The 12,742-nt window shown below is 40.9% G+C and overlaps 2 protein-coding genes across 4 annotated transcripts; one reads left to right on the top strand and one right to left on the bottom strand.

The window, feature by feature from the left end:
- Positions 1–343: 343 nt before the first annotated feature.
- LOC108880420 (tubulin alpha chain-like) lies at positions 344–2,019 on the bottom strand. Its single transcript, XM_018671914.2, has 3 exons — positions 1,845–2,019; positions 1,443–1,591; positions 344–1,333 (listed from the first exon to the last, which is right to left on the bottom strand). The coding sequence occupies exons 1-3, from the start codon at positions 1,963–1,965 to the stop codon at positions 359–361; spliced, it is 1,245 nt and encodes a 414-aa protein (XP_018527430.2). The 5' UTR covers positions 1,966–2,019; the 3' UTR covers positions 344–358.
- A 4,767-nt stretch (positions 2,020–6,786) lies between these two features.
- LOC108880471 (tubulin alpha chain) lies at positions 6,787–12,271 on the top strand. Of its 3 annotated transcripts, none has more exons than XM_018672006.2 (4): positions 6,787–6,949; positions 10,045–10,267; positions 10,614–10,762; positions 10,984–12,271. In XM_018672006.2, exons 1-4 carry the CDS (start codon positions 6,947–6,949, stop codon positions 11,956–11,958), a joined length of 1,350 nt encoding a protein of 449 aa, XP_018527522.1. In that variant the 5' UTR covers positions 6,787–6,946; the 3' UTR covers positions 11,959–12,271. The 3 variants fall into 3 exon arrangements, with proteins under 3 accessions (XP_018527522.1, XP_018527521.1, XP_018527523.1); XM_018672005.2 differs by lacking the exon at positions 6,787–6,949 and adding an exon at positions 7,180–7,307; XM_018672007.2 differs by lacking the exon at positions 6,787–6,949 and adding an exon at positions 8,975–9,099.
- The last annotated feature ends 471 nt before the right edge of the window (positions 12,272–12,742 follow it).

Here is a 12,742-nt window from a genome sequence, read left to right as displayed (position 1 = left end):
AAGAAAAGATTTTTAAAGGCCCATAACAATATATGTTGAAAAGTTATTTTGCTTTGAATACGCTGTTATAACATTGTACCATAATTAGTGATTCTGCTAAATGTAATCCTCATTCTTTCAGAATTCAGTAATATTGAGATGTTCAACTGCGATTTTGGAGAAGGTCTGTTTTGTGAATGTGGGTCACAGACTGTTTTAATTGGATAATAATGTGGATTATTAAAATATGTTATTTTCTGAGCCAAATGGTAGTTTTGTTAATTAATTCATATATTTGATGCAGTTATCTTTACTACAGAAACTAAATGCCCCACTATAAATGTCAATCTACTTTGCTTAAGTGCAGGCCTCAGTAAAGTCAATATTCCTCTCCTTCATCCTCCTCTCCCATGTTATCAGCACCCACCTCTTCATAATCCTTCTCCAGAGCAGCCATATCTTCTCTGGCTTCTGAGAACTCTCCTTCTTCCATGCCCTCCCCAACATACCAGTGGACAAAGGCCCTCTTGGCGTACATGAGGTCAAACTTGTGGTCGAGACGGGCCCAGGCCTCAGCGATGGCTGTGGTGTTGCTCAGCATGCACACAGCCCTCTGCACCTTGGCCAGATCTCCACCAGGAACCACAGTTGGAGGCTGATAGTTGATGCCCACCTTGAAGCCTGTGGGGCACCAGTCCACAAACTGGATGGTGCGTTTGGTCTTGATGGCTGCGATGGCCGAGTTGACATCTTTGGGCACCACATCACCGCGATACAGCAGACAGCAGGCCATGTATTTACCATGACGTGGATCACACTTTACCATCTGATTGGCTGGCTCAAAGCAGGTGTTGGTGATGTCAGCAACTGACAGCTGCTCATGGTAGGCTTTCTCAGCAGAGATGACTGGGGCATAGGTGGCCAGAGGGAAGTGGATACGAGGGTAGGGCACCAAGTTGGTCTGGAACTCTGTCAGGTCAACATTGAGGGCTCCATCAAAGCGAAGTGAGGCTGTAATTGAAGACACAATCTGGCCTATGAGCCTGTTCAGGTTAGTGTAAGTCGGCCTCTCGATATCGAGGTTTCTGCGACAGATATCGTAGATGGCCTCATTGTCCACCATGAAGGCACAGTCAGAGTGCTCCAGGGTGGTGTGGGTGGTCAAGATGGAGTTGTAAGGCTCCACTACAGCTGTGGAAACCTGGGGGGCTGGATAGATGGCAAACTCAAGCTTAGACTTTTTACCATAATCAACAGAGAGTCTCTCCATCAGCAGGGAGGTGAAACCTGAGCCAGTGCCGCCACCAAAGCTGTGGAAGATCAGAAATCCCTGCAGGCCAGTGCACTGATCAGCCTGTAAATTTGATAGTTCAAGAATGTTTGAGATAGTTTAGAATTATTTTGAGCAAAAAACAAGTTTAATATACCACAAATATGCAGTAAGCACTTTCATGCTATCTCACCAGTTTACGAGTCCTGTCCAGAACCAGATCAATGATCTCCTTGCCAATGGTGTAATGTCCGCGGGCGTAATTGTTGGCAGCATCCTCCTTCCCTGTGATCAGCTGCTCAGGGTGGAACAGCTGCCGGTATGTTCCTGTACGCACCTCATCTGGACAACAAAACAATGACATACAGAAAATAACTTTGTATTGAAATGAAGAACTGAACGAGATATTGTAGTGGTTATCTTGGTGTTTTACAATTACAGGTTAATGTTTCATATTGGAATTTTTTCAAGTATGGAACTGGATATGCACACAGATGAAAATGCAACAAACTCAACCCTACCTACCCCAAACACCAACCCCAAAACAACATAAATGCATGAAGACATCCAGTCTATGTAATATATCATCACTGACCGATGACAGTAGGCTCCAGGTCGACAAAGATTGCTCTGGGAACATGCTTTCCTGCCCCAGTCTCACTGAAGAAGGTGTTGAAAGAGTCATCTCCTCCTCCAATAGTCTTGTCAGAGGGCATCTGTCCATCTGGCTGGATCCCATGTTCCAGGCAATATAGCTCCCAACATGCATTGCCAATCTGAGCCCCAGCCTGGCCCACATGGATGGAGATACATTCACGCTGCAGAAAGTGAGTAGTACTGTTCAGTTATCTGAATCATCTGTTTACTTTCTACAGACTTGTTTAAATTTATTTCAAATACTTATTATATTCTACTCTACTCTGTCTATTGTGGACTGATGCAGACAAAAAATGTTAACATTTTAATTTAAACACTAACTTAGTTTTGGGCAAATATATTTTATCTCATAATGGTAATAAATATAGTCACTAAAGTACTCAAATTTCACCCTGACAAACTCCATCTTACCATAGTTAATCTCTCCTCTCCAATGTCCAGGTATCGGTAAGAAGATGTGCTACTAAAAGCAGCTGTGTTACTCAGTGTTTATATACCTGCAGTTTAAGGTGAACAGTGATTTGATCTGAGCTGTAATCAGAGAACTTGCTGATGAGACCAGGATAAGATCATCCGCTTGACTGACATACACACAAAGAAAAAGGAGGTCACCACCCTATTCATTGTGTGAGTCTGTGAGTGTTTTGTGTAGTGTGTGTACAAGCACCTCAAATTTCAGAAAACAGAAGCAGAACAGAACAGTGTGTCAAAGTCTCTGTTCTAATTTGGAAAATTAGGAACTGAGGTATAAAGCAAAATCAATACAGTTATTCACTATTATTGACTTTTTCAATGTCTTATTCATGTGGTAACTTTGATAGTGCCATACGACGTTTTGATATTAATGTGTGGATACCTGAGAATTTGATGGTTAAATGCATGAATTTGAGCACATTTGCTGAATCCATCAAATCTTTGGTTCCACTTTCATAACAATTTGAGCAAGATATAGACATTAATCTTCAAACAGATTTATTGCTCTGCCTCTGAAGAATATGTATGGAATACTCACACAAAATGCATGTGACAAATTGAAGATGAGGCTCAAAATTTTGTTAAAATCTGTCAGTTTGGAGTTTCTGAACATGTAACATTTGTTCTGAATCCCAGTGGCACCTTTAACAAACTAAAATGTACTGTTTTATTAACATGAAATACATTTTTGTTAAACCAACCACTTTCCCACACTCTTATCCTAAAGCTGAAATGAGTCAGTCTCAACCCCTTGGGAGAGGAAAGAAACTGAATACATGTGAATCGCCTCATGAAGTGTCAGCTGACTAAATGGAGTAAACAGCAACTGCCTGCAAGAGTTGTTTCATTACATGCAACATAAGAGTCAACCACATAAATGAAAGAAATAAAATAAAAAGAAATAAAAGATTATGGTTGGTTAAGTCCACCATGGTTGCCCTTTTCATTCCATTCAGATTTCTAAGCCCAGAAAAGCCATTCATATCCCATAGGTTGATAGTTCACATTTACAGTTCTTTTCAACATGACATTCATTTGGATAGCAGTTAAGCAGCCGCCTGTTTCAGTTGGCAGGAATAACCTAAACTGTTGATACAATGCCATGGCTCAAAGGCAGAACGCTCAGCCCTATGATATTTAAAACTAGTCAAACCACTTTCAAGCCCAGCAGGCATACATTGTAACATCAGAGTTCACACCATATGGGAGTGTTGATACAGTACAATCTTCTCTATTGTGACAGAAACATCGAGGTAAACCATGGCTTCACTCACAAATCATACATGTGTGTTGACTTCTTCCTCACTATCACCATCTTTATCTCCAACAGCATGCAGAGCTATTGTCCCCCAAAAAACGCAGTGAATGTCAGTCAAATTGGAAAATTAATGCCTGACTCAACACTCAGATAAACTCTCTCAAAAAGCATCCTGGGTGACTTGAAAAAAGTATATTTGTGGTAGCTGGGAAGCTAAGAGTGAAACCACAGTGTCTGCTCTTTATTGTAAGATTAGTTTCTCTCCTGAGGCTGTGAGACTCATCTGTAACAAGTATAGTATTTGATATTGGTATTCTATTCTTTTAACACATAGCTCACAGAGCAGTGTGGTGTAAATGGTACCTAAAGATATGTCAAATTTACACATTTGGGTTTCATATAGGTGCTTGGTAATGTGAACACCAAATCTTTAGGTTTGGCTTATGTAATTTGAGCTGAAATGTCAATAGGAAATCACACACCTTGCTGTTGTCTCCTCTCATGTGTTTTGCCCTCATAGGTGTTCCCTAAGTCATAAAGCTCTGACCCATTTCCATTGTTTCAGAGTATAGGTCTCCTGTGCCCCACAGTTAATTCTTCTCACTAATGGGTTACAATAATGCTAGTGCTGACAAAAAAGACAGAGATCTAGAGCAGAACAAAAATTAGATAAAGCAATGATTGTCACAGTTTTGAGGTTATGAGGGATAAAAATTTTGTAAAAACAAGCAAATTATTTGCAATTTTACTGAACAAAATCACATATAATGTATAGCATTACAAATGTAAAAGTTTACAATCCCAATTTATGCAGAAAGTAGGGTAATTGAAGGGTGACATAAATACAAAAACACACTGCAAGATCCACCACTGCAGTGGTGAAGAGAACTGGCTTCTTCTCTAAGATGTCACATGACTGGCTCTCAAACTGTCTCACTCAGCGTCTGATGGTAAAGCAACTACGACCTCTAGCTTTTAAAACACGTCAGTGACAGCATGAGCCAGTGAAATGGCAGTCTGAGGGTTAGTGTTACAGAGTAGTTTGCAGAATGTTCAGTCCACCTGCAAGGAAAGTGACTGCTTAGGCATGACCCTGACCATACTCTTTACCTGTAAATTGACCTACTGTGAAGAGTGGGCATTTAAAGAGAAACAGTGAACAAAAGAGTTAGAATGGGCAGGATTTGAATTTAATACAATGAAATATTAATAATGCACTGACAAACTGCAATGATGCATATACTTTTATGAATGATTAATGTAATGTAATGTAATGTAATAATGAGGACTTAAAACAGCATTAAAATCCTCTCATCATCATGTAAGGAAACTGTGATATATTGCTGCCTATGAATACATACAGTGGTGGAAAGTAACAATGTACATTACTCTAGTAAGCTACTGTACTTTTGTAAAATTTTAGGTGCTTGAGTATTTCCATTTTATGCTACATAATACTTCCACTCCACTACATTTCTAAGGGATATACTGTACTTTCTTCTCCACTACTTTTGACTTTAGTTTAGTTTAGCTTTAGTTACTAGTTATTTTTAGGATGTTACGCAATGGATAACATAACAACCTTTTAGAATACAACACATTGCCTATCCAAAGAAAGGTTTAATCGAAAGCAACTGGACTTAGTTATAGTCTGGAAGACGTTTCACCTCTCATCCAAGAGGCTTCATCAGTTCGTGTTCGCATCTGACCAGGCTGGGACTGGTCCAACTGATTTTTTGGTGTGGAGACCCAAGTATTTAACCTCTGTGGGGGGCTTTCACCAGACCGATGATGTCATGGCTCTTTTGTGTTCCATGTGTCAACGACAGTCGTTAGGTTGACAGTCGTTGGTAGAAACCAATAGTTTCAACTTCGTTAGTGTCCCATTGTGTTGTAACGACAGTCGTTGGAGTCACATGAGACGAGTCACATGTGAAAGGTTGTTTTTCCTAGAGGCCAAATTGTTAAGTCTCCTGGGAAGGGATGAAAGGGCGGCATTGTATATTGGAGATAGGTGGTGTCTTAGACCTCCTCCTCGGTTTAGAGATGGTTTCTCTACTTTAACATAGATGGCTTCTTTTACTCCTCTTTCAAACCATCTGTCCTCTCTGTCCAGGATGTGGACCTTGTTGTCCTCAAAGGAATGGGTTTTCTCCTTTAAATGTAGATAGACAGCAGAGTCCAAACCTGAAGAGTTCGCTCTCCTGTGTTGGGCCATGCGTTTGTGTAATGGTTGTTTTGTTTCGCCAATGTAGAGGTCATTGCATTCTTCATTACATTGGACAGCGTATACCAGATTGCTCTTGTGAGTGTGTGGTGTTCTGTCCTTTGGATGTACCAGTCTCTGTTTGAGTGTGTTGCTGGGTTTGAAATACACAGGGATACTAGCATTGCCTAAGCTAGTAGTTTCCAATCTTCTGGGCCTCTGACATCTTACAAAAAGCAGTGTGTCGGTGGTGTCACATTTTAGATGTCTATAAGTTGTTAACAGCTCCACCAACTAGTGATTTTTCCCCCCTCTAAACTTCTCAAATGGTTTCATCTCTATAAATGTTCAAACCACCTCCACCTCCAGCAGCTACAACTGTACAATGCTGCTTACTCATTGATGCCTCAGTATTAATCATTTAATGATGACATGTATGATAATATATCAATCAGAGGAACCAAATGACTACTTTGATTACACTACTATTTACATAGATATGACTTCTCATGCAGGACTTTTACTCGTAATGTTGTATTTATGCTGTACTGGTACTTTTAAGGAATGCCTGTAGATATGATGTATAATCAAACATTAACTTATGAATGAGAGAGAAAAGGAGAATATTTTAAAATAAAAAACGGGACAAATTATAAAAGCTGCACGTCTGTTCTGTACATAATATTCTGTGCTTTTGTACTAAATGAAACTACATTTGTTTGATGGCGTTCCTCTCTTCTGCTGTTCATTTTCCCCATCCAACAAATGCTCTCAAGAGTCATCTTAAAACACTTTTACCCAATGCTGCCTTGACGTGCATGGACCAACTGTAGTGTATTGCAGATATACAATAATAAGAGTCACAATGGCTTGCAACCGTGGGCCTGCGCGCTCACAGTGCGCGTTCCCGTCAGAGAGAGAGAGAGAGAGAGAGGTGGGAGTGGTTTGCTGTTGAACATAGCGTGACAGTTCCTCGCCCACCTGGCATTACTTACTCACTCGGACCACATTGACGGCCGCTGTGAGAGGTTAAAGAGAAACCTAAAGCTAACTGCAAGCTGTATTTTTTTTCCTTTAAAGAACACTCCACTAAGAAGCTACAATGGTAAGTATCATTTCTTGTTTTGACTGTAAAAAAAAAAATTCTCGCTCCGAAGTTCCATCAGCTGAACCAGTAATGAAAAAGTGAAAATCAGGAAGTTTTATTTTTAAAATGAGCGTCAGTAAATATTCAGCTTTAAAATGTGATTTGACCGTGTTCCAGATTAAAGGTGAGATGCAGCAGCTCTGGACTGTTGCCTCTGTGACCTCCTGTCGCAGGAGCCCCCGCTGTGTCAGGAATAGATCTTTCACTGAATGACTGGCAGTTAAGCTGAGCTGGCTGCTGGCCTGGACGAGCAGGTGGTGATGATTAGTCCACATTTTCAACACAGCAGCAGAAAAAAAGATAGATGATACAGACAGTAAGTGAGATTTATTTTGCAGTTATAGTATGAATAGTCCAATTATATTTCAGCACCGTTAGAGTCTCATGAATAACATTTTAGAATACTTATGTCATAGGCTACTAGGTGGTTAGGTGTGTATAGCCTACATTCGTGTTGTAACGGAATTTAGGTGTGTCTCAGTGAATCTATCAACAAGTCAGCTCAGATTGAAACATGGGAAGTATTTTTTTTCCCTCCAAATTCAAACTGCCATGGTGTGGCTTTAAGAGAGTCTCTTTGCGGATGAAATTAATTTATACTATGGCTTGGGTCAGACTTCTTCATCCTTGTCAACAATTTGAAAGTTGTTTCCATACAGCAGAAATCAAAGGCACTTTGTTATTCATGAAAATGGGACTAATAGCTATAATCCCAGCCTAATGAAACTGATAACCTTGCAGACTCTCTGAATGGGAGTCTTACTGGTGAAGTTGATTTTGTGTTGAGACACACTCACGCACGCACTCACACACACACACACACACACACACACACACACACACACACACACAATCTTTGTGTCCTGTTTGCACAGTGTAGTATAAACACAGCTTGTTAGCATTGTCAGTAACCGCTCATAAAAAACAAATGGTATCATTGTGGACTGTACTAAGTGCACTTCTAGAGTACATCCACCTTGATCAAATAGTTGTGATCCATAAAATATTGGTACATTAGTGGTAAAGTGTTACAGTTTTGTGCCTGACCTAGATTCCTGTTACACAAGACTCCAGATTGGAGTGGCACCAAAGAGGGGACCAAGATGGCGTAACTTTGTTTACAAAATTTGTAATTTGATTAAAGACACTGAAGAAAAAGCCATTGACCTGAAGACACCAGTTCACAGAAACTTCCCGTCAAATCTGATAGAGCTTCAGAGGATCTGTCAAGAAGAATGTGATAAAATGAAACTTTTAGAGACTCAAAACTGTAATTGCTGCCAAAGAGGCTTCTACAAAGGGTCTGAATGCTTTGTAAATGAGGGATTTTGTGTGCAAAAAGTGAAGGGGTCTGAATACTTTCTGAAGCCATTTTATAATAATAAACAGCTGTTCTATCAAAATATTTTCTGTCTGCACCTCGTCTTGTACAGTATGTGGTGCATCTGTTTTCCTGTTAAAGAGGCAGAATGTGCTGTGATGATGGGCTGTTAAGGGACCTCTGTTCCCATGTTTGCTGACCTGAAAAAGCTTTTAACAAATTGATTGTTCTCTCTTTCTCTACCTTGTTCACATTTCCTCTCTCTTGCTCTGTTTCTGACCAGATCTAGTAGATTTGTGTCTACTAATAGTCACTAACAAAACTGGAATCTCAAGTCAGTGAGGTGGAGCCTCAGACATACCCTTGTTTTTGTCATATGCAGACACACCCTAACAGGTTTTAGGGAGAGGAGAAGTTTGACAGTTAGAGAGTGTGTTGTCCTGGAGTCAAGCCCTAAATTTACTGCTACTTGATACATTCTTGTGGTGATTGACAAATAATATCTCAGCATTCAAGAAACAATCATTGTGACAGAAAATATCTGTAGCCTGAAATTTTATCATGAGAAAAAAATGCTATCTGCCAGTGACCACTATTTTAGGGATGGCCTGTCAGTGTTTACCGAAACAGTCAGCCTTCACTGCTAGGTGTCAGGTTAGCATGAGGAACTGAAAATAGCTGCCGCACAGAGCTCTGCTAACCTGGAAACCCAGGACAGTCTTGTGGGGGGTGGGGGTGGGAAGATGGTCAAGAGTCACCTCTGCTTTGGATAATTTCTGGTGATGAGGTATGAACACATTCCTTGTTGATCCTTGTGGATGTAGTCAGATTTAACAGATGTTAAAATGATAACGCCTTCTAACCTCCCCATCACCCAATGGCACCTTTCCTCGTATATCTGATCACTGAGAAGGGGAAAGTTGGGGGTGGGGTGGGGTGGTAAGGATAAATATAGCAGCCTGACATGAACCAAGGTGGAAATCTTGAAAGTAAAAAGGTTGTCACTGTTCTGTGCAGTGGGGTAAAATGATAGAGAAGGGGGGTAGTTTTACTGTGCTAGTATAAATGGTATGGTAAAATATTTGACAGTTGACAACATTTAATCTTTGTCAAGGTATGTAGTATATCACCACATTTCCCCAGTCAGTACGAAGTAAATTAAAGTCTGTTGTGTCCAGCTATATCCAAGTTTAGATTTAACTATGATACTATAGATACTGTGACTTGAGAAGCTGGTTTGAGCAAAACCTTGTGCGTTTTTATTTAGGTCATCTTCATAGCATTAATGCCAAATCCTCAGTAGTTCTCTGAACTCAACCTCCATTTTAGTTCATGAGATTTGCTCATGGACAGTCACATGAGATCCAGTGACAGCTGCAGCAAATCTGTTTTGCTAGTTCTTTCAACTTCAACCTTCAATTCCCTACATATGTCTTTGCTTCCACCTAGTGGCAAAGTTCCTAAATTACTCATTTGGAGTCTTAGATCTGTAGTTTGTATGTGTGAAATCTGATTATATTGTACCTCATAAAATGAACATTTTGCCATACTTAACGTTGTGCAAAGCAAAAGTAAACCTCCCTCACTGTATTTAAAACTCACTAGAAAAGAACAACAAACATTTGTTTATTGTATAGAATCCTTCCTTACATAGCCACCCTCTCTTTTCTCCCTCTGTATTTCTTTCCTTTACCCCGCCCCTCATTCATCCTCTCCTCTTCTTCTCTTCTAGCGTGAATGCATCTCTGTCCACGTAGGCCAGGCTGGTGTCCAGATGGGGAACACCTGCTGGGAGCTCTACTGTCTGGAGCATGGCATCCAGCCGGACGGCCAGATGCCCAGCCACAAGCCGGTTGGAGGCCACGACGACTCCTTCACCACCTTCTTCAGTGAGACTGGGGCTGGGAAGTATGTCCCCAGGGCAATCTTTGTTGACCTGGAGCCCACTGTCATCGGTCAGTAGTGTTATGGAGTGGCATTTGTTTTGTTTTTAGATATAAGGAATGAGTAATTTCAGAAGATGGTAGTATCATCTGTTGTGGCGCAGTTGGGTACATTTATCACCATTGCAAGATGTTGATTTTAAGTGACAATGGAGAAAAAAATCATCCATTGTTGATTGTCAATAGCTTTCACAACACAGCCTCACTAATACTGTCTGACGAGGAAGTTGTCATCTTGCCTTTTTCAAAGTCAAGCATTTGAAGCCAGAACATTGTTAAAACTTAACTCTTATTTTCCTGAATCGATTGGCCTGTGACACTTTGCATTAATACAACTTTAAATTCTTCAATTTTCCAGATGAGGTGCGCACAGGAACGTACCGCCAGCTCTTTCACCCTGAGCAGCTGATCTCAGGAAAGGAAGACGCAGCCAACAACTATGCTCGTGGACACTACACCATTGGCAAGGAGATCATTGACTCTGTCCTGGACAGGATCCGCAAACTGGTAAGGCACTTTAGGGGTACTAATTATGTTTTAACTCACATTCATATTCACATTCACATTCACCACTGGCTTTTACCTTTAACAAAGTTCCATACATTTAACAGTCAGACCTGCTCACAAATTTAAACTTACTTAAAGAACTTGAGCATGTCTAAACCTTTTATAAAGCTGTCTCAGTATTCTTTATGTGAGTGTTCGAAATAATTTCTTTGTATCTGTAGGCTGATCAGTGCACTGGCCTCCAAGGCTTCCTGGTCTTCCACAGCTTTGGTGGAGGCACTGGCTCTGGTTTCACCTCCCTGCTGATGGAGAGACTTTCTGTTGACTTCGGCAAAAAGTCTAAGCTTGAGTTTGCCATCTACCCAGCCCCCCAGGTTTCCACAGCCGTAGTGGAGCCTTACAACTCCATCCTGACCACCCACACCACCCTGGAGCACTCTGACTGTGCCTTCATGGTTGACAATGAGGCCATCTACGACATCTGCCGTAGGAACCTGGATATTGAACGCCCATCCTACACCAACCTCAACCGCCTCATCAGCCAGATTGTTTCGTCTATCACAGCCTCACTTCGCTTTGATGGAGCCCTCAATGTTGACCTGACAGAGTTCCAGACCAACTTGGTGCCCTACCCTCGTATCCACTTCCCTCTGGCCACCTATGCCCCAGTCATCTCTGCTGAGAAAGCCTACCATGAACAGCTGTCAGTTGCTGAGATCACCAATGCCTGCTTTGAGCCAGCCAATCAGATGGTAAAGTGTGATCCACGTCATGGTAAATACATGGCCTGCTGTCTGCTGTATCGCGGTGATGTGGTGCCCAAAGATGTCAATGTGGCCATCGCAGCCATCAAGACCAAACGCACTATCCAGTTTGTGGACTGGTGCCCCACAGGCTTCAAGGTGGGCATCAACTATCAGCCTCCAACTGTGGTTCCTGGTGGAGATTTGGCCAAGGTGCAGAGGGCTGTGTGCATGCTGAGCAACACCACAGCCATCGCTGAGGCCTGGGCCCGTCTCGACCACAAGTTTGACCTCATGTACGCCAAGAGGGCCTTTGTCCACTGGTATGTTGGGGAGGGCATGGAAGAGGGAGAGTTCTCAGAGGCCAGAGAAGATATGGCTGCTCTGGAGAAGGATTATGAAGAGGTGGGCATCGACTCATTTGAAGAGGATGAGGAAGGAGAGGAGTATTAGGCTTTGCTGTCATTTGCAAAATATTTTCAGGGACAAAATTAGTCAGTTATTTATTAAATATGAAAAATAGAACATATTTTGCAAGTTGGCTTCAAATTCAGAAATATTTGGTTGATTTTATGTACCTTTTTTAATTAAAAAATCTACCTTCAGCCTAAAGATCTGAAGTTATTTCTTTGCTGTGCCATGAAAAGTCTACCTAATTTCTACCGTATTAATTTGTTTTACCAAAACAATAAAATATTGTGCAATAACATATATTTTTTTGTTTTAAATCTTTGTTGTTGCTCAATAAATCCTCCCAGCAAATGTATTGCCTTCTGTTTATTTTTTGACTCAAGAATCAAAACAGAATCCTGTTTCTATGATGCATGAAACTGTGCTATGATCATATCATAAGATTTTGGATCCATGTGGAGCCAGTCTCACCTTTCTGTCCTGCATACAGGTAAAATGTTGAGTTATTGTTGCCTCAATGCCTCATTAACTCTGTTGGAATGTTTAATGTCTGTAGTTTGATAGCTCAGCCACTAGAGTCTAGTCAAGTCCAGGTTATGAAACCACTTTTACTACTTCCAATGAGAAGGAACTTTTCTGGGCTGACATGAATATTAACCTGATCTCTTAAGGGAGTAAACTGTAAGCTGTAAAATTCAGATGAACAATAGCAAATGTTTCTAAGCATAAGCTTTCTAAGCATAAACTATTTTTAAAAATATATATTGAAGTCATATATAAATGGAAAGCGTAATGGATAAACAGCTGATATAATATAGGACAGCTA

Source organism: Lates calcarifer, linkage group LG1 (assembly GCF_001640805.2).
Source record: "Lates calcarifer isolate ASB-BC8 linkage group LG1, TLL_Latcal_v3, whole genome shotgun sequence".
Taxonomy (NCBI): Eukaryota; Metazoa; Chordata; class Actinopteri; family Centropomidae; genus Lates; species Lates calcarifer.
The sequence above is the reverse complement of the archived record's forward strand: the minus strand, read 5'-3'. Positions and strand labels throughout refer to the sequence as shown.

Coding starts and splice junctions, on each gene's coding strand:
- LOC108880420 (XM_018671914.2), bottom strand. CDS start 1,965: ATGCCCTCTGACAAGACTATTGGAGGAGGAGATGACTCTTTCAACACC. Junction 1,592..1,844: donor CCTGGAGCCTACTGTCATCG/GTCAGTGATGAT, acceptor TTTGTTGTCCAG/ATGAGGTGCGTACAGGAACA. Junction 1,334..1,442: donor TGGACAGGACTCGTAAACTG/GTGAGATAGCAT, acceptor TCAAATTTACAG/GCTGATCAGTGCACTGGCCT.
- LOC108880471 (XM_018672005.2), top strand. Junction 10,268..10,613: donor CCTGGAGCCCACTGTCATCG/GTCAGTAGTGTT, acceptor TCAATTTTCCAG/ATGAGGTGCGCACAGGAACG. Junction 10,763..10,983: donor TGGACAGGATCCGCAAACTG/GTAAGGCACTTT, acceptor TTGTATCTGTAG/GCTGATCAGTGCACTGGCCT.